The 18,667-nt window shown below is 46.2% G+C and overlaps 1 protein-coding gene across 1 annotated transcript in view; it reads left to right on the top strand.

Annotated features, from left to right (window-relative positions):
• The window catches only part of PXN (paxillin), a 64,092-nt gene that overhangs the window by 27,959 nt on the left and 17,466 nt on the right, over positions 1 to 18,667 (top strand). Inside the window, exons 2-6 of the mRNA XM_077835006.1 lie at positions 4,928 to 5,154; positions 5,666 to 5,766; positions 9,984 to 10,123; positions 10,318 to 10,519; positions 11,256 to 11,391. Coding sequence (XP_077691132.1) covers positions 4,928 to 5,154; positions 5,666 to 5,766; positions 9,984 to 10,123; positions 10,318 to 10,519; positions 11,256 to 11,391 — 806 coding nt within the window. The remainder of the gene's footprint in view (positions 1 to 4,927; positions 5,155 to 5,665; positions 5,767 to 9,983; positions 10,124 to 10,317; positions 10,520 to 11,255; positions 11,392 to 18,667) is intronic.

Genomic DNA, 18,667 nt, shown 5'->3' with positions numbered 1-18,667 from the left:
ACAGTCTGACTTGCCATAGCAAAGCCTGTTGCTCGTTGTCTCATGAGCTCCTTCCGCAGGTACGGTTGGCCGAGCAATCTGGTGACTTTGGAGCACCAGCCATGCAGAGTCAGGTATTGCTTGCTAAGGAATCTCATGATGTAAGCATTGAGACTGCTGTGTGTCTCATCTCTGCGTTATTGATTCAGCGTTTTACAAGCTCTATGAGTGGAATGAAGTGATAACGGAGGGTAGGAATGGCACTGAGTAATATTGCTGTAGTAGAGACTCCCCTTCTCCAACTTCCCATCCTGCAATATTCTGCCCACACTAGAAGGTCTGACAGTAACAGAGTGGAAAATGGGAGCCCCAGTGTTGGAGATTAGCAGCTATAGCCCTGTATACAGTTTCCATGTCACCAAGGGAAGACTGAGCCTTATTTAGTAACCAATAAGTGGAATATTTTCCACTGCTATGCCCCCAGGTCTGTGTGCTGTGAATCTTTGGGAGTCCAGGTTGAGACACATTAAATACAGTCCCTTTGCTTCATTCCTGGCAAGTTTGCTCCTTGGGGAAACAGTGGACCTGAAGTTCTATTGTCATACTGTGCTGTACCTGTCTCATTGCTACAAGAGGACTAAATCCATTTCCTGGAGTGAAGCCTCTGACCTTTCTTAGACCTTGGAAGTTTCCAGACTACAAGAGAAGCTCTAGCATGTAGAAAGTCTCAATTGGAGACTGTTAAGAGCAATAGTAAAACAGTAGTTACTGCAGCATGTGTGGCTGTTACTGGGGTGTCAGGTTGTGGTTCCAGAGATACTGCAGTGTGTTCTGGGGGCTGGGAAATTGCAGTATAAGTGGCATTGGCAGAAGGTTGGTGTGCAAATCTAAAATAAGGGCAGCTCTTTGGAGCTGAACACGCAGAGTGATGGGCTGCTGCCAAGTTAGCGAATTGCTCTGAAAGTTTCCATCAAGCTGTGTGTAGAACTTTCATGGTGCCCTCTGTTGGCCAGCAGCAATATAAAACCTATGGGTCTCCAGTGAGTTCAGATTATTCAGTGAACATGTTTCATGTTGGTTGGAAAAGAGAAACTTTATTTGCTTCTCCGATATCACACAGCACTGCCTGCCTTGGAGGGGGAGGAGGAGAGGAATATTCAAGAAGGAACATTTCTTTATCCAAGAAATCAACCAAGCCTGTAACATTTGTATATCGGGAGCAGCCTGCACTGTGGGCTAGTCCAGTGGTTTTCAAACTTTTTTTCTGTCGACGCAGTTGAAGAAAATTGTTGATGCCCATGACCCAACGGAGCTGGGGATGAGGGGTTTGGGGTGTGGGAGGGGGCTTTGGGATGGAGCAGAGGTTTGGGGTGCAGAAGGGGGTCAGGACTCTGGGCTGGGGTTGGGGATGAGGGGTTTGGGCTGCAGGAGGGGGCTCTGGGTTTGGGGGAGGCTCAGGGCTGGGGCAGGGGGTTGGGGTTCAGGAGGAGGTCAGGACTGGGGCACGGGGTTGGGATGCGGGCTTACCTCGGGCGGCTCCCGGTCAGCGGCAGTGCTAAGGCAGGCTTCCTGCCTGTCCTGGCACCACGGATGGTGCTGCATCCCGGAAGCGGCCAGCAGCAGGTCCGCTCCTAGGCGGAGGCGCGCGGCTCTCTCCCGCAGGTACCGCCCCGGCCAATGGAAGTGCGGGGCTGATGCTCGGGGCAGCGCGCAGAGCCCCATGCCCCCTCCCACTCCCCACCTAGGAGCTGAACCTGCTGCTGGCCACTTCTGGGGTGCAGCCTGGTGTTGGAACAGTTAGGGACTAGCCTGCCTTAGCTGGGCAGCACCGCCAGCAGGACTTCTAATGGCCCGGTCGGCGGTGCTGGCCAGAGCTGCCGCAACCCAGTGCCTTACGTTCCGTGACCCAGTACTGGGTCATGACCCACAGTTTGAAAACCACTGGGCTAGTCTATCAAGGCCTTGACGGACTAATCTTTAGGGGGCACTTTTCCACATGATAAAAATGCCACAGACTGGTACAGTTCAGCAGGCTCTGACCACCTGGGCTCCAGTGTCCCTTTTGGGGAGTGAAGGTTAGTGTAGTGAACTGAACGTTACTCTTATGTTGACCTCACAATGAGCTTCTCAGCTCTTCAGATGGTAGATCTCTATCTTATTTCCCTTCCTGCCTCTCTCTTCCTCTCTCCACCCAATGTGCACAGACCATGGTGGATCTTGCCCTGGTGCATGTAACTGAACTGCTCTGGAAGCAGTTGTAAAGCTGAAGCACAGTTCGTCACCAACCACCCCCCCATCATCTGGCTCAGAAGCTCTGGCTGAGTAACTGTGAGTGATCCCCCTCCTCCTTCAGCTTCCTGTTCCTCAGCTCTGTAGTGTTTGCTCAAGTCAGGAAGGGGGGAGGATGTGGGGGGGAGTTAATCATTAAACTGTACTGTCTGCCACGTTACTGTTCACAAGCAGGGAGTAGAGTGGTTGTGTCCATATTTCCTTTCCATGCACTGTGGCTCTCCTTTGTCAGTGGGCAGCTGGGAAGGTTGGGTTTCTTCTTTACATCAACTGCGCTTGCTCTCCACTCTCTCCCTTCCCCTCCTTGTCCACCCTGTCACATGCACAGACACACGGGACCAAGCAGGTGCATGTAGCTAGTTTTGCTTAGTTTTGTGCTGTGCAGCAAGAGGAAATGGAGTACCCTCTGTTCAGCCTCTCCTTTGAAGGGCAAGTGATCTGAGAAGGCGGTTTTTGTGAGGAGCTGAAAGTTACTTGCGTCTGCCCCTTAGAGGAGAAGAGCAGTAGAATGGGAGGGATAGGAAGGTGTGTCCAGAATGACTTGCACAGGACTCTGCTTTTATGTGCTGTGGGTGTGGAGACTCCGAAGGCTTGAGTTTGCGTGGTTTTCTTGCTTCCTGGTGGAGTCTGATTTGCTTTAGTCATTGGCCCTGAGAAGGCCAGAACCACACCTTGCCTGATAGAGATTGTGCAGGAAACCGTACACAAAACCACACAGACATTGGACCTGCACAGTCAGAGCAGCGGCAGTACATCCCTGGCTCCTCTGAGGTATGTGTCTGTATAACTCTGGAATCCACCCTCTGTTCTGTTGCTTAAAAAAGGCTGGATTGACTTTTCCATGGCTGTGAAAAGCCCTTGGGGAATCTGTTCCTGGGATATTTTGGCCACCATAAGATGGCGACTGTGGTTTAAATGACTTGGAGTATCTTTTGATGAGACTAAAGTCATGGCATTAATTTAACATACCGCCTCTGCTGGGGCTCTCTATTCTGCTCTGCCATGGGGGGGCTCTGATTTAAGAGGTCTTTCTCCATGGTAACACCTTGGCCCATGGAGGAAGATGCCCTTGGGAGAACAGAAAAGCCTCCCCTTCCTTCTTTGTGTAGTGTAACAACATCTGTCCTCCATTTGACCCTTGAATACAGTTTGGGCTATTGAATGTGTTGGGCTTGTATGAGCTGCTCAGCTCACGAAGGGGTTTTGAGGAGACAACCAGTAGGACTGTGTGATGCCAGCTGGGGCTTGGGAGCTGTGCTGTGCTTTGGAAAGCCCAGATGTCTGTGAAGCCTAGCAATGAGAGAGATTTTCCCTCTGAGTTCTGAAGGAACTGAAGCTAGCTGTTGCACACAGAGGAAAATGGCTGAGAGATCCCTTGAAGACTGTTGGTCTGCAGTTGTGGTGAAGGGGATTGAGATCCAGAGCAGTTAAAGGGGCTTCTGGAGAGGCAGCCTCATCTCCTAGTCCTATGTAAGCTGCTTTACTTCACTGCACTCTGGCAGCATTCTGTGTCTCTGAACTGTCCTGCCTGGTACATCTGGATGCTTTGGTAATGGAGAATGCCTCTGTCCCTTGTTGACCAACTCCTCTCTTCTCTACTAGTCTTAAGCAGGTGTGCGTTGGAGTCTGTTGCTCCTCTGGAAGGCTGGGCACCCAGCCAGTGAGGCTTTCTTTAGAAAGCAAGTACCGTACAGACCTGCAATGCTTCACTGGAGTTTCCACCATTGGGGGTTGCAGGAGGCTCCTTGGGGTGGGATCACAGGCCCAGCAAGCTGGGATTTGTTTGTGAGTCACTGCAAAGGGTGCTTGCTGTGCTTGGACTGGGCAAGGAGCAAAGTTTGTGGGAAGAAAGCCAGAATGGCGGGGACCCTTTTTCTTGCTTCATCTCAGAGGTTAAAGTGACTATTCTGCTTCCAGAGTGTGTCTTACCCTCTCGTTATGTGTTTGCCTGATATGCTAGTGTGTACGTTTCTAGCTTTATGGAGAATTTTTCTTCCCTTCAGGAATTTATAAGCAGTCTCCACCCAGCAAGTTAAGAACGGTTTCCAGGAGATGAAATTGCTTTTACCTGGCAGGCGCCATCCAGTTAACCATTTGTGTGGCTTGCTGTGTGATAAGGAGGAATCTTGTTCCTCTGGGAGGCAAATGCTCGCTTGCTGCACTGATAGACTGATTGAAACTTAAGTCTCTTTTGTGCTGGTTCAGGCTTCTGAGACTCCAGAGAAAATCCCTTCCGGGGAGCTTGTTTCCTGGAGAAAGTGGCACTCGCAGCCATGTTTTAGTGATATGGGGCTTGTAATTAGTCTGTGTCAATATCTGACATAGATCATCCGAGTTCTTCTACTGCAAAGCACAATGAGACGAAAAGCTCCTTGCTGCTGGGCTGTTCCCCAGTTTAGCACAAAATCCCAGATTGGGGTTTCTTCTGGCTACTTTGGTGCCTCTTGAAGTTTCCTTTTTATAGCAGAGGTTTTACTGACCGTTGCAGTGCTGTGCTGGAGAGAATGGAATCTTTCCCTGTCCAGTAGTGTTTTGTAGGACGGGCAGTACATCATCCATAGGGGCTGTAAATGTGACACCATGTGAATGAGGGGAAGAGGAATAAACTGGTGGTCTGCCTAGCCAAGACAAAAAGACCTTTTTTGTTGTTTCTCTGCAGATGCTTTGCTAGCGGACCTGGAGTCTACCACCTCTCACATCTCCAAACGGCCAGTGTTCCTGTCGGAGGAAACACCCTATTCCTATCCAACTGGAAACCATACATACCAGGAAATCCCAGTGCCCCCACCAGTGCCACCCCCTCCTTCCAGCGAAGCCCTGAATGGGACTGTGATTGACCCTTTAGACCAGTGGCAACCCAGTGTCTCCCGATACGTCCACCAGCAAGTAAGTGTGCGATGCTAGGGGGAAGCGAAGGGGTTTGTGCATGTCTTCTGATCTGATGTGGAGTGTATCTAGGGTGCAGGAGATGAGGTGAGGAGGGAGGAATTTGGGTAATCAGCAGGCTGGCATGTGGTGAGGAAATGGGGGAAGTTTCCCAACAAGATGGAGTGACTGGGGGAAGGGAAAGTCTAGGCACCCACTTTTGTCTGGCTTAGTAATAAAATACCATCTGAAGACCCATCATCAATGTTCCAGTGAAAACCACAGTACAAAAGACTAGTATTAATCATCCACCTTGCAGCCTATGGAAAGGAGACTGGGAGGTTTCCAACTCAGATGCAGAATTCGTGGGTGAGCTAGAGGGCGCATGAGATGTGTTGCTGGGCTAGCTTGTGCAATAGGGGTTGAGGCTGATCTGTAGCTGTTTGTTGTCAGGCTTTGTCCTGTTAAGTTCACTAAAGTGTACGCATTTGTTCAGTGTTCTCAGTCTCCAATACAAATCTCCTTTCCTCAGCCTCAGTCCCAGTCTCCTGTGTACAGCTCCAGTGCCTCCGTTCCCCGAGAGAGTGTCTGCTCTCCTTCCTCACGGGCCAGTGAAGAGGAGCACGTCTACAGGTATCCTTCCCCTCCTAGGGAGATGAGAAGCCTGAGTCATAGTCGGGGTGCTGGGGGAAGTAAGCACTGTGACTCTGCTTCCAGTTATAGGAGGCGGGATAGATCCCAACCCCACCCATTCTGTTTTGGTTTTACTGCTCAGGGCTCTCCAGAGTTCTGAGAACTTCTCCTTTTTCATGGAGGTCATTGTTAATTTAGCCTTGTTTCAAGTGTAGTAGGGTGTCAAAACTTGTGGAAATGACTTTGAGATGGGAAACTGATTTAATCCCTCCATAGGCAGGGTAGGAGGCAACATGATCTAGTGAATAGGGCACCAGGGAATCAGAAAAAAATGGCTTTTGTTTCACACTCTGCCTGTGACTTGCTGTCTGATCTTGGGTAAGTCACTTAACCTTGTGTGTTTTCCCAATTGTACAGTAACTCCTCACTTAATGTTGTAGTTATGTTCCGGGAAAATGCGACTTTATGCAAAACGATGTTAAGCAAATCCAATTTCCCCATAAGAATTAATGTAAATGGCGGGGGGGGGTTAGGTTCCAGGGAAATTTTTTTCACCAGACAAAAGACATTATATACATATACAGTATAAGTTTTAAACAATTTTAAACAGTTTAATATTGTACACAGCAATGAATGATTGTGAAGCTTGGCTGAGGTGGTGGAGTAAGAGGGTGGAATATTTCCCAGGGAATGCCTTGCTGCTAAATGATGAACTAGCACTCGGCTGAGCCCTCAGGGGTTAATACACAGATATTAATGTAGCCTGACACTCTACAAGGCTGGCTGCTTTTCCAGGGAATTCTGCAACCAGTGGACAAAGCAGGCTGCTGCCAAATGACTATAAGGGAGCATTGCGCAACTTTAAACGAGTCTGTTCCCTAATAGATCAGCAACGTAACAACGAAACATCGTTAACTGGGACAACGTTAAGTGAGGAGTTACTGTACGGTAAAACTGAGCCTGCTCTGAGCAATATGGATGAACAGCTCCATAAAAATGCAAAGGATAGTCTCCTGCAGTCCAATGTTAAGCATCCCAGATGCAGTTTGTTAGAAGGGAGACAGAAGCTGGGTCCAGGGAATGACCAACAGATATAATTCAGTTACCTGTGAAATGGGTGGATGTGAAGTGATTTGACTTATAAAATGACCTTGAATGAAGGAACAATCTGACTGCTCATGGCAAATTTATAAATCTCCATGCTCAGAGAGGTCAGAACTATTTAGATATATATTTACGGCCACCAGTACCGCCTCCTCTTTCGTATTAGGAGACTGTGGAAAAGTAGCAAGAACAGTGAGACCGCTTTTTCAGTGTTCCAATTTCTGCTGCTGTTACTTTCTTTCTCAAGTTAATATAACTCCCCCTGCAGCTCTAGGACCCCAAGAGCTGCTTCCAGCAGCCTTCCCAAACTGGACAGTCCACCTGCTATCTGAAGAAAAGGAGTACTTGTGGCACCTTAGAGACTAACAAATTTCCCCATGTTTATTCCTCTCCCCTCCCCCGCTAATGGCCCACCTTGATTATCACTACAAAAGGTCGTCTGTTGTTTCCCCCCCCCCCCCCTTGCTGGTATTAGCTCATCTTAAGTGATCACTCTCCTTACAGTGTGTATGGTAACACCCATTGTTTCATGTTCTCTGTGTATATAAATCTCCCCACTGTATTTTCCACTGAATGCATCCGATTAAGTGAGCTGTAGCTCACGAAAGCTTATGCTCAAATAAATTTGTTAGTCTCTAAGGTGCCACAAGTCCTCCTTTTCTTTTTGCTAATACAGACTAACACGGCTGCTACTCTGAAACCTGTCACCTGCTGTCTGGTATTTTTAAGTTGCTGCAGCTGTGACTTTTTCCTGATCCATGACAAGTTCTAACCTCGTCAGTTCTTTCTGCTGATCACAATGAAAGCTGGTTCTTGAATTAGTTCAGCAGCAGCCTGACAGTCCTCGTTCTGGTTAAAGCCATTAAAGGTATATCTACGCTGCAATAAAACACCTCCAGCTGTCCCGTGTCAGCTGACTGGGATTTGTAGGCCTTGGGCTGCAGGGTTATAAAAAAAATTGCAGTGTAGATGCTCGGGCCAGGACCCCGGGGTCCCAGAGCCCAGGCTGAAGCTTGAGCCTGAACATCTGTACTGCAGTTTTATAGCCATGCAAGCCCAAGTCTGCTGACATGGGCCAGCCGTGGGTGTTTTATTGCAGTGTAGACATACCCTAAGGGTAAGCAATGTGAACCCAGTGTTCAAACTCAGGCTCAGCTCTAATCCCCTTCCATCTACACACAAATGGAACTAACCCAAGGTCCCAGGGCCCTACAGGGCTGAAAGGTCCGAACCTGAGTCAAGCTGGGACCCAGGGTTCAAGCCCTGTTGGTTTGCAGTGTTAATGCAGCCCCACTGGACTTGTGCTCTGGCAGTCTGCCAAAAGTGTCCCACGCTCCTACGGCCGATTTTTTTGGTGGATAGTCAAGTTTTCCCCCACTGCATCATGAACAAAGAGCAAGAGCGGCCACATTTTGGGAGGGCGTGAGGAAGTCTGGGATATGGTTGGCTGGACTCAGGCCTGTGTCATGCAGTGTAGATGCTAGAGCCCCAGGTTGGCACCCAAGGTTCAACAATTCCTATTCTGAGGCTATAGATGCAGAAGCCCTCGGTTAACAAACCCAGGATCTGTTAACCCGAGTTCTACTAATCCTGGTCTGCGTTGCAGTGTAGACCTACCCAAACATGGATGCCCAGACCTTTCCCAACTCAGACAGTAATGGCAGTTGCCAGGGGCATGAGGACTGCATGCAAATGGCACAAAATGGAGCAGTTTGCAGCTTCCCTTGTTTGTTACTCTCGGGGCATAGCTGGCGGGTCCCAGCAAGAGGTGCAGCATGGCTGCATGGATCAAGATGACACATTGCATACTGGGGCTACATCATCAGTGGACTTTACCTTCAGATTCAAAATGGGGGTATCCACTGGTCCTATTATGGAACTCCAGGGTTGTCATTTGTACTGTAGGCTTTGTGGAGTCCTAAAGCCTGTAATTCTGGTATGGCAGGGAGATAGATAGTGGGTGTGATTGTCAGTCACAGGACCAGCAGCCAGGAAGTCTTGAGTTCTAATCCAGATTGGAAACTAACTTGTTTTGTGACATTAAAGAAATCACTTCTCTCTGTGGCTCAGTTTTTCCTATCTGATAAACTGTGATAAACTTATTTCCCTCCCAGAGTGGTTGCAAAGATTAATGTCAACAGCACTCTGAAGATGCAAAGCACAGCAAGTGCTAAGTATGGGTATGAAAATGGGGGGTGGGGAATATCCCTAAGGGATAAGTAGTATCTAAAACAAACATCACACACAGTTATATATTAAAATAACATTAAATGTACATATTTAATGGGGTGTTATGATGATCATTAAAAATTGTTTCAGTGGAGTAGCACCCTAGAAGGTAAAGGACTGTTTAGCAGTTTATTGGGGTTTAAAGAGAAACCTCATGCCTTGCTGGTGTATGCTGTTTTATCACATAGTACTTAGGGAGGCTAGATTCCAGAGTGCTGGGTGGGGTATTTACTTCAGTTGCCTTCCCTTTCTCTAAACCAGCCCTGCTTCACCTCTTTTCCTCTAGGAGGGAATTTCTTTCTTGCTTTTGTGATGTCAGTGGAAACAAATGACTTTCTTCTATGCTAGCTAATGGTTCTGCTTCTCTTCTGCATATTCCTGATCTGCAGTCTGTTAACCCTGTGCTATATGCAGCCATGGAAATCGGTGAATTTGTTCATGGCTGCTGTTGCAGAGTGAGGACACAGCTGATCAGCTGCTTTGTTGCTAGTGGAAAGAAAAGGAGTCCTTGTGGCACCTTAGAGACTAACCAATTTATTTGAGCATGAGCTTTATTTATTTAATAAATAAATTGGTTATCAAATAAATTGGTTAGTCTCTAAGGTGCCACAAGGACTCCTTTTCTTTTTGCGAATACAGACTAACACGGCTGTTACTCTGAAATTTGTTGCTAGTGTGCTCCAACAGTGAGCACCAGCTGATACTATGCTGAGTGCATTTATTCATTTTATTTTCAGTGTGTACATTAAATGTGTCTTGGGTTCCTGGCAAGGTGCCAGTGGGGCTCTTGTTACAAAGCTTTCCCCAGACCCCATCCTGCTTTCTTTCACCCGAAAGGGGGGTGACTCTCCATTTTTACACTCTTCTTTTTCCTCTCAACCCAGTTTTCCCAACAAGCAGAAGTCTGCAGAACCATCTCCCACCATGATGAGCTCTTCATTGGGCAGCAACCTGTCAGAACTGGACCGACTACTCCTAGAACTGAACGCTGTTCAGCACAATCCCCCTAGTGGCTTCCCAACAGGTAGGAAGTGGTGACCCATGTGTCAGTGGTAGGTATGTTGATGCCTGGATCTCTCACCTCACTCCATGTATAAATCTCCCTGTAACTTTCTCCCCTGCCCGGTTCATCCTCCTTTTTGCCCTCCCCATGTTGTACCTGCCTCTCTTTCCACTGTAAGCAAGGGTCTATTGACTCTTTATTTCTTTTTCTGTAAGATGAGGCCAGCAGGAGCCCCTCCCTGCCAGGCGGGACTGGACCTCTCTATGTTGTCCCAGAGAGCACTAGCTCTTTGGGGGTGAAGGCAGCACCCCCTACAAAAGAGAAGCCAAAGCGGAACGGAGGGCGTGGGATTGAAGATGTGCGTCCCAGTGTGGAGAGCCTTTTGGATGAATTGGAGAGCTCTGTGCCAAGTCCAGTGTGAGTACTGACCCAGCTACTGTTCCCTTGGGAGCAGGGGGCATTGGGGAAGAGATGGGTTAGTGACTCCACACAGTTTAATGACGGCAGCTAGTAGAGTGCAGTACTATCTGGGCAGATGGCCTCCTGTTTTCTTGGTAATGAGGGGATGTTCTCTCTCCAAACTGGGGAAGGTCAAGGAGGAAGTTGAAGATTGTGGCCATGTCTGCTTCTTTTTGGGGCTCAGATTTACTGCAACTGCCATTGAGTCAGAAGCTGCTAATGTTGGAAAAACAAATAATTGTTTTATGGGTCATTTTACCATTTGGGGGTATGTGTTCAAATCCAGATGGACCCCTATCCTCCATGAACTTACCTAACTCTGCTTTGAACGCAGTTATGCTGACTGCAAATTGTCACCATCTGACAAAATAAATTGGGTGGGTCTCAGTCCAGTTCCCAATGGATGCTTGCCCATATCACAAACTACCACAACTGCACTAATTGGCTTCTTTGGCAGTCTCATAGAGAGAGCAAAAGGTTGGAAGTGCCACAAAAGCTGATCTCCTGGAAGGCATGTTGAGGTGTATTTGGGGTCCAAGTGTGGGGAATCGGGCTGTGCTGCTTTCCATGCTGTACCTGTCCTGAGGATAAACAGAATCCCAAGAGCTGAGGCTGTCAGCCTGGGATTTTTCACCACCACTACCACCGCATTAAAATGTAATGTGTGTGGTTTTATTTTTGTTTTTTTTATCAGCCCTGCCATCACTGTGAACCAGGGCGAGGTGAGCAGCCCACAGCGGGTCACCTCCAGCCAGCAGCAAACTCGCATATCTGCTTCTTCAGCCACGCGAGAACTGGATGAGCTGATGGCATCTCTCTCTGACTTCAAGGTGCCCAACCGTAATAATTTCTGAGCTTGTGTTCTCCACTCACTTGTCTGTCATCCTTTTCTACTGACCACCTCCTCTCCTCAGATGTCCCACTGCAACCTTTACTCCTTGTACCAGTCAATTCTCGGTGGTGTATTAGTGCTGTCAAAGTGTTGCTGCAGGTGTGGTTGGTGTGATGAAGTCTTATACCTGGCGTGGATATGCAGAGACTTGTAAATTAAGTTTACTGCTCTTTAGATCTGTCAGGGTTTGCCCTAGAGTAGCATTCAAGGGAGTAGGCTAATCTTCTGAAGTGGTGAGCAATAGGTAGGATATGCTGGTGCAAAGTGCGGATCTCATAATGTCCAGAAGTCTCTTAGAAGCAGGGAGGATTTGCTGCTGCTGTGTGCCGTACCAAGTGCTTAGCTGGCATTCAGTGGTATTTCTCCCCATGCCAAACACTGGATCAAGGCAATGCCTATCTCCCTCAACATCATGAGGGGAAATCCCAGCTGGTGTAGTGCCCATTTTTTTGTTCTGATTCAGGAAAAACACTTCACTGAAATAATGACTAACTGTACCTATGTTGCCCAGCAACACCAATTTGTAGGATGGGGATATCTTTTGGGGGGGGTGGGGAGGAGTGTGACAGTGTGTGATTCACAGTGAAGTGAAATGCTTTGTTGGCAACAGGTAGGAGCTGAGTTCTTCTAAGTGCAGCGCCCATTGTTTTGGTGGGTTGTAATTTAATAAGAGGAATCCATCTCCCATCTATTTACTGGCAAAGACCAGCCTCTGCTGCTCTGGAGGATATCTCCTTTGGTGCCCTTGATTTTTCCCAATCAAGAAGATGGAAGATGATTTTTGAGACTTCCAGGCAGATGATTTGGGCAGTAGAAGTTCCATCTCAAAGGGCAGGAAAATTTTAGGGTTGGGTTCTAAAGGACCTCCTACCATGCAGGTAAAAAGGGGTTGATGTCTAAGCCTTTTGGGGCAGAAGGATGGGAAGTGCTGCATCAACACATCTGCTGGAACATGAGAATTTTCATTCTGGATCAGACCAATGATCCAGGTATTTCACTGGCTAGTACCAGTGGGTTCAGCTGCAAAAAAGCCCATAATGGAATAACCTGCCCATGAGGAAAGTTCCTTCCTCAGTTAGTGGTTACCTTATGACCTGGAGTGGGAGGGTTTGTATCCCTTACATAAGATTTTTATATAGATAGATATAGATATCACTCACGTGCACACAAACATTGGACGGTCTCATCCTTTCAGACGTATAATACTTTTTCTTACAATGCATGGCTAACCTGTGGAACTCGTTGCCACATGATATTGTTTATGCCACAATCTTAGCAAGATTACAAAAAGATTCCATGTTGTTATTTTTAATATTTTGAGTTTTACTTGAATTGAATCTCTCTTAGATTATGAGTGAGGGTAAAGTAGGACTGCTTGACTTACCTTCTTTATAACACTCATTATTTTGTGTACTTCTACCATATCCCCACTTCAGTTTTTTTCCCTAATCCAGTAAAGTCCCGGTCTTTTCAATCTGTGTTCATATGAAAGCTTCTCCAGGCCTTTGACCATTTTTGTCACCTGAATGCCCTCTGTTCCCACTGTATTTTTTTTTTAGATGAGCAACCAGAGCTGAACAAAATATTCCAGAATGGGGGAGAGGGTACCATGGATTTATATAATGACATTAGATTTTCAGTGTTCTCATTCCTTGTGCACCCTAACATCTTGTTTTCTTTTTTGACTGCTGCTGTGTATGGAGCAGAGGCTTTCATTGAGCTGTCTGTATTTCTTAAGTGTTTACAGTTAATTTAGAAATCAAAAATTGGTGTGAGTACTTTAAATTTGGAAGGAATAATCTACGCTATTTTGCATTTGTTGCAATGAATTAAATCTGCCATCGTGTGGCCCAATCACTTAGTTTTGTTAGGATCTTATGAAGTTCCTCACAGTCTTCTCGAGTTTTGACTAACTTAATCTTGCATCACCTGCAGATTTTGTCACCTGGCTGTTCACCTTTTGTTCTCACATCAACAATATATTAAACAATAACAGTCCTAGTCCAGAGCACTATTAACCTTTTGTATGTTGAAAATTGACAGTTTATTCAACTGTGCAGTTAGGGTAGAAAAGAATTCCCTCTTTGATAGCCCCAAGTAAATTATTCAAGCCTGAGACAGGTGATATAGAAGCTGCAGGATAACACATTCAGCAGCCATATGTTCATGACATTATTGTCAATGTTTAGCAAACAAAATCTCATTGTGGCTGCTGGCACTAAGCACAGGTATACACAAGTGAACTCTTGATGACTGAGAAACATCCTCATGCAGCCTAAGGTCTTCAGCTTTCCAGCCTTTTGTCTCTCTTCTACAGAAGAGGCACTTAGGTCGGGAGTCTGTAAGCTTGCCTGTCTTACAGTCATTGGAAAGGCTGTGAGACTAAATATCAGAGCACTAGTAAAAGCTTCTTGGCAGGATGGGTAGTGTTTGGCAGGGCCGTTAGAGTCTCAGAATACTCTTGTCCCCCTTGCTTGTTTCCTAGCTGTATTGATAGCTGAGCCCAGGGCGCAAACCAGGAAATTTGGGCCCATGCATTTGGGTTTCTGAAGTTACCCTTGACAGCAAGGGTTAGGGACAGGTTGTTTATTTGTAAAAATAATTTTCGTTTAATAAATACAGTAACTCCTCGCTTAACATGGCAGTTATGTTTGTGAAAAGTGCTACTTTAAGCGAAATGATGTTAAGCGAATCCAATTTCCCCATAAGAATTAGTGAAAATGGGGGGGGGTTTAGGTTCTAGGGAAATTTTTTTCGCCAGACAATATAGAAATACATACACACACAAAGTTTTAAACAAACAATTTAATATTGTACACAGCAGTGATGACTGTGAAGCTTGGTTGAGGTGATGGAATAAGAGGGTAGGATATTTCCCAGGGAATGCCTTGCTGCTAAATGATGAATTAGCACTCAGTTGAGCCATCAAGGGTTAACATGTTGTTAATGTAGCCTTACATTCTACAAGGCAGCACAATTGGAGGGAGGAGACACAATAGATGCATGGTGGTAGCTGCAAACATTCCCTGCAGAAACTGAATGTGATGATGAACCCATGCTGGAGCGCATCACTCCCTCCACTTTCCAAAGTGCTGGGGGGGAGAATGTGTATGAGAGACACAGACACACACTGTGAGTTCATGTGTGTGTGAGAGACAAACGTATTGCCCCTTTAAGTACGCTGACCCCACTCTTAAGTATATTGAAGTAGATCAGCGAATTGAAACAGCAGCTGCTGCCAGCAAGCTCCCTCCATCCAGAGCCCTGTCCTCCCCCTTCCCCCCCGCCCAGCGCTCTGTGGTGATGGGGTACAGGAGCGGGGGAGGGGGACACCCTACATCAGCACCCACCTTTCCCACCCCCCTGCACAGCAAGCAGGAGGCACCAGGGAGAAGCTCCGAGGCAGAGGGCAGGAGCAGTACATGGCAGTGGGGGGAGGGACAGCTGAACTGCTGGCAATTGATAGCCTGCTGGGTGGCTGCCGCACAGGGAACTTAGGGGGGCTGCCGGCGCACCTTGGTTGCAAGCCCCCACCAGCTCGCTCCAACGGGCTGCTCTTCCTGCAAGCAGTGGACAAAGCAAGCAGCTGCCAAACAACGTTATAAGGGAGCATTGCGCAACTTTAAATGAGCATGTTCCCTAATAGATCAGTGATGTAACAAGGAAACAACGTTAACCGGGACAATGTTAAGTGAGGAGTTACTGTATGCAATTACATTTCTGTGAGATGCTGACGTGCCTGACTCTGTATCTGAACCTTACAGCTACTCCTGTGGTGTCGAGAATGCATAAACATCTCCATATCTATTTCACTTTACTTCCATTATGAGAATGGCCATACTGAGCGAGACCAATGGTTCATCTAGTCCAGTATCCTGTCTCCCTACAATTGCTGGTGCCAAATGCTTCAGAGGGAATGAACAGAACATGGTAATTTATTGAGTGATCCATCCACTGTCATCCAGTCCCAACTCCTAGCAGTCAGAAGTTTAGACACACCAAGAGCATGGGGTTGCATCCTTGACCATTTTGGCTAATAGCCATTGATGGACCTATCCTCCATGAACTTACCTGTTTTGAACCCAGTTATGCTTTTGGCCTTCACAACATTCCCTGGCAACAAGTTCCACAGGTTGACTGTGTGTTGGGTGAAGAAGTACTTCCTTATGTGTGTGTTAAACCTGCTGACTATTAATTTCATTGGGAGGTACTTGGTTCGTGTGTTATGTACAAGGGTAAAGAACACTGCCTGATTCACTTTTTCCACACCATTCATGATTTTATAGACCTCTGTCATATCCCTCAGTTGTTTCTTTTCCAAACTGATGAGTCCCAGTCTTTTTAATCTCTCCTCATACGGCTCTCTCCTATATAGGAGCTGTTCCATACCCCTCGTCATTTTTGTGGCCCTTCTCTGTACTTTTTCCAATTCTAATATCTCTTTTTTTGAGATGAGGTGACTAAAACTGCATGCAATATTCAAGGTGTGGGCGTACCATGGCTTTATGATATTTTCTGTCTTATTATCTATCCCTTTCCTAATGGTTCCTAACAGTCTGTTCGCTTTTTTGACTTTCGTTGCATATTGAGCAGATGTATTCAGAGAACTATCCATGATGACTCCAGTATCTCTTTCTTGAGTGGTAACAGCTAATTTAGACCCCATCATTTTGTCTGTATAGTTGGGATTATGTTTTCCAGTATGCATTACTTTGCATTTATCAACACTGAATTTCATCTGCCGTTTTGTTGGCCAATCACCCAGTTTTGTGAGATCCCTTTGTAACTCTCTGCAGTCTGCTTTGGACTTAACTACCTTGAGTAATTTTTATATCGTCTGCAAACTTTGCCATCTCACTGTTTATCCCTTTTTCCATATCCATTTATGAATATGTTGAACAGCACTGGTCCCAGTACACATCCTTGGGAGACCCTGCTGTTTACCTCTCTCCACTGTGAAAACTGACCATTTATTCCTATCCTTTGTTTCCTGTCTTTTAACCGGTGACTGATCCATGAGAGGACCTTCCCTCTTATCCTATGACTCCTTATTTTACTTTAGAGGTTGCTGAGGAACCTTGTCAAAGGTTTTCTGGAAGTCCAAGTGCACTGTATCCACTGGATCACCCTTTTCCACATGTTTGTTGACCCCCTCAAAGAATTCTAATAGATTGGTGAGGCATGATTTCCCTTTACCAAAGCTTTGTTGACTTTTCCCCTACATATTGTATTCATCTATCTGTCTGATGATTCTGTTTTTTACTGTAGTTTCAACCAATTTGCCTGGTACTGAAGTTAGGCTTCTCAGCCAGTTAATGGGCAGAATCACCCCAGAGCCTTTTAAAAAAAATCGCTGTCACATTAGCTATCCACCAGTCATGTGGTACAGAGGCTGATTTAAGTAGTAGATTATAAACCACAGTTAGTAGTTCTGCCATTTCATATTGAAGTTCCTTCAGAGCTTTCAGGTGAATATTATCTGGTCCTGGGGACTTTATTGTTTAATTTATCAGTGTGTTCCTAAACCTCGTCTCTTGGCAACTTGTCTATTTCTTGTCAGCCTCCTCTGTTGACATTACTACCTGCTCCCAGCAGTTACTTTCCCTTTCCTCTCACCTCCCAATTGTTTCACACTTCCCTCTAAGTCCTTTTTGATTTTCACCCCTCAATTCTGCTCCCATGTGCTAGCTCAGTTGAGTTGACAATGTCTCTGGCCTAGTTCGCTTTGCTGGTACCATGAATAGAGGCAGGGAGCAGCAGCTCTTTGCATGTCAAATGTTGTTGATGCCCTGCTATGCAGAGTACTTTGTAACTGTTAAAGATGAAAGGCTGACCTTACTTCTGAGCTCCAGTCCTATGCGTGTATGAGAGAGGCAGAGAGGAATAAGGCAAACATGCTAAGAAAGAAGATTAATTTAAAGCCAGGAGGACAAAGTCCAGGCAGAAATTACAGCGTGTGGGTGGGTGGTGTGGGCTTTTTTGTTTGCTTTTAGTTCAGTTTTTCTCAAGCCATAGAGTAAAAGGTGCTATTGCAGGCTGATGCATTAACCTTAATGAGTTGCTCATTTTGTTCACTTACAGAATCCACTTGATAGTGTTGTTCCGCTTATCAGTCAGCTGGCACTGAGGTTACTGAATGCACAAGTTTTGCACCTTTCGCATATTTGTGACATGTGATTCCTCCTTGCTATGTGACTTGGTGTCTGCATTAACCAGCCTCCCATTGTAGTGCAGCTCTTTATACGTTCACTGCTGCTCTCATCTTGTTTTAATATTTTTAACGTGTTGGAAAAATGATTTTTAGAGCAAAATAAGCTGCCTTATTGAAAATGACTAGATTTTAGAAAGCTTGAAAACTTTGTCCCAAACTCAGGTAAAAATAGGAACACCTTAACCATGACATCTATGCTTCAGAGGGCAGTTGGTATGTAACGGAGAACAAATAGTGTAAACACACAGGGAGTTTTCTAATAATAAATACACTTTAATATAGCACCTTTTACTGCCAGAGCCTCTCTGTGCTTACAAACTATAGCTCAGGGGGAAGAGTGCTCTGTAATAAATCACTAGCATCGCTTTCTGCTGCCCTTTGGGTTTTCCTAGAGAGGTCTCCCATTCAGATGCTTACCAAGCCCAGTCCTGCTTAGCTCGGCAGCCTGACATCTCAGACAAGTTCTGTGATTGCATAGACACTCCAGTCACCTCAACTGCCTGGATGTTGAGACACTTTCTGGAAGGGTATGTGGCTTCCATCTGCTGGAGGGTTTTGCCTGAGTCCAAGTGAATTTGAGCACTTACCTCATTGGGTGTTGTCATGATTAAAGTAAATTGTGTTGGCCGGGATTTTCAAAGGAGTCCATGGTGGTTAGACACCCAATTCCCTTAGGCACCTTTGAAAATTCCAACCATTATCCCTAATCTTAAACCCCAGAGAGAGTTGGTGTCAGAGCCAGGATTAGAACACAGACTCCTTTGCTGCCACTGCCATGCTAAATGCTCTACTGAGCTGTCCCTCTTGTGGTAAGAGGCCTCACTGGCTGCCCAAATGTAGCTGTAAGAGGGAGAATGAGAAAAGTCCTTTTATTATCTGTGGCAGACCAGGTGATCTCAGCTGTGACTGTTCCCCCTACCCCCCCAAAAAAAAGTGGCTATAGGCTAACTCTGTAAGGAAATGGGCTATAAACTTCATTTAAATAAATGATCCTTTTTCATGG

Source organism: Eretmochelys imbricata, chromosome 15, assembly GCF_965152235.1.
Source record: "Eretmochelys imbricata isolate rEreImb1 chromosome 15, rEreImb1.hap1, whole genome shotgun sequence".
In the NCBI taxonomy this organism is placed as follows: Eukaryota; Metazoa; Chordata; order Testudines; family Cheloniidae; genus Eretmochelys; species Eretmochelys imbricata.
The sequence above is the reverse complement of the archived record's forward strand: the minus strand, read 5'-3'. Positions and strand labels throughout refer to the sequence as shown.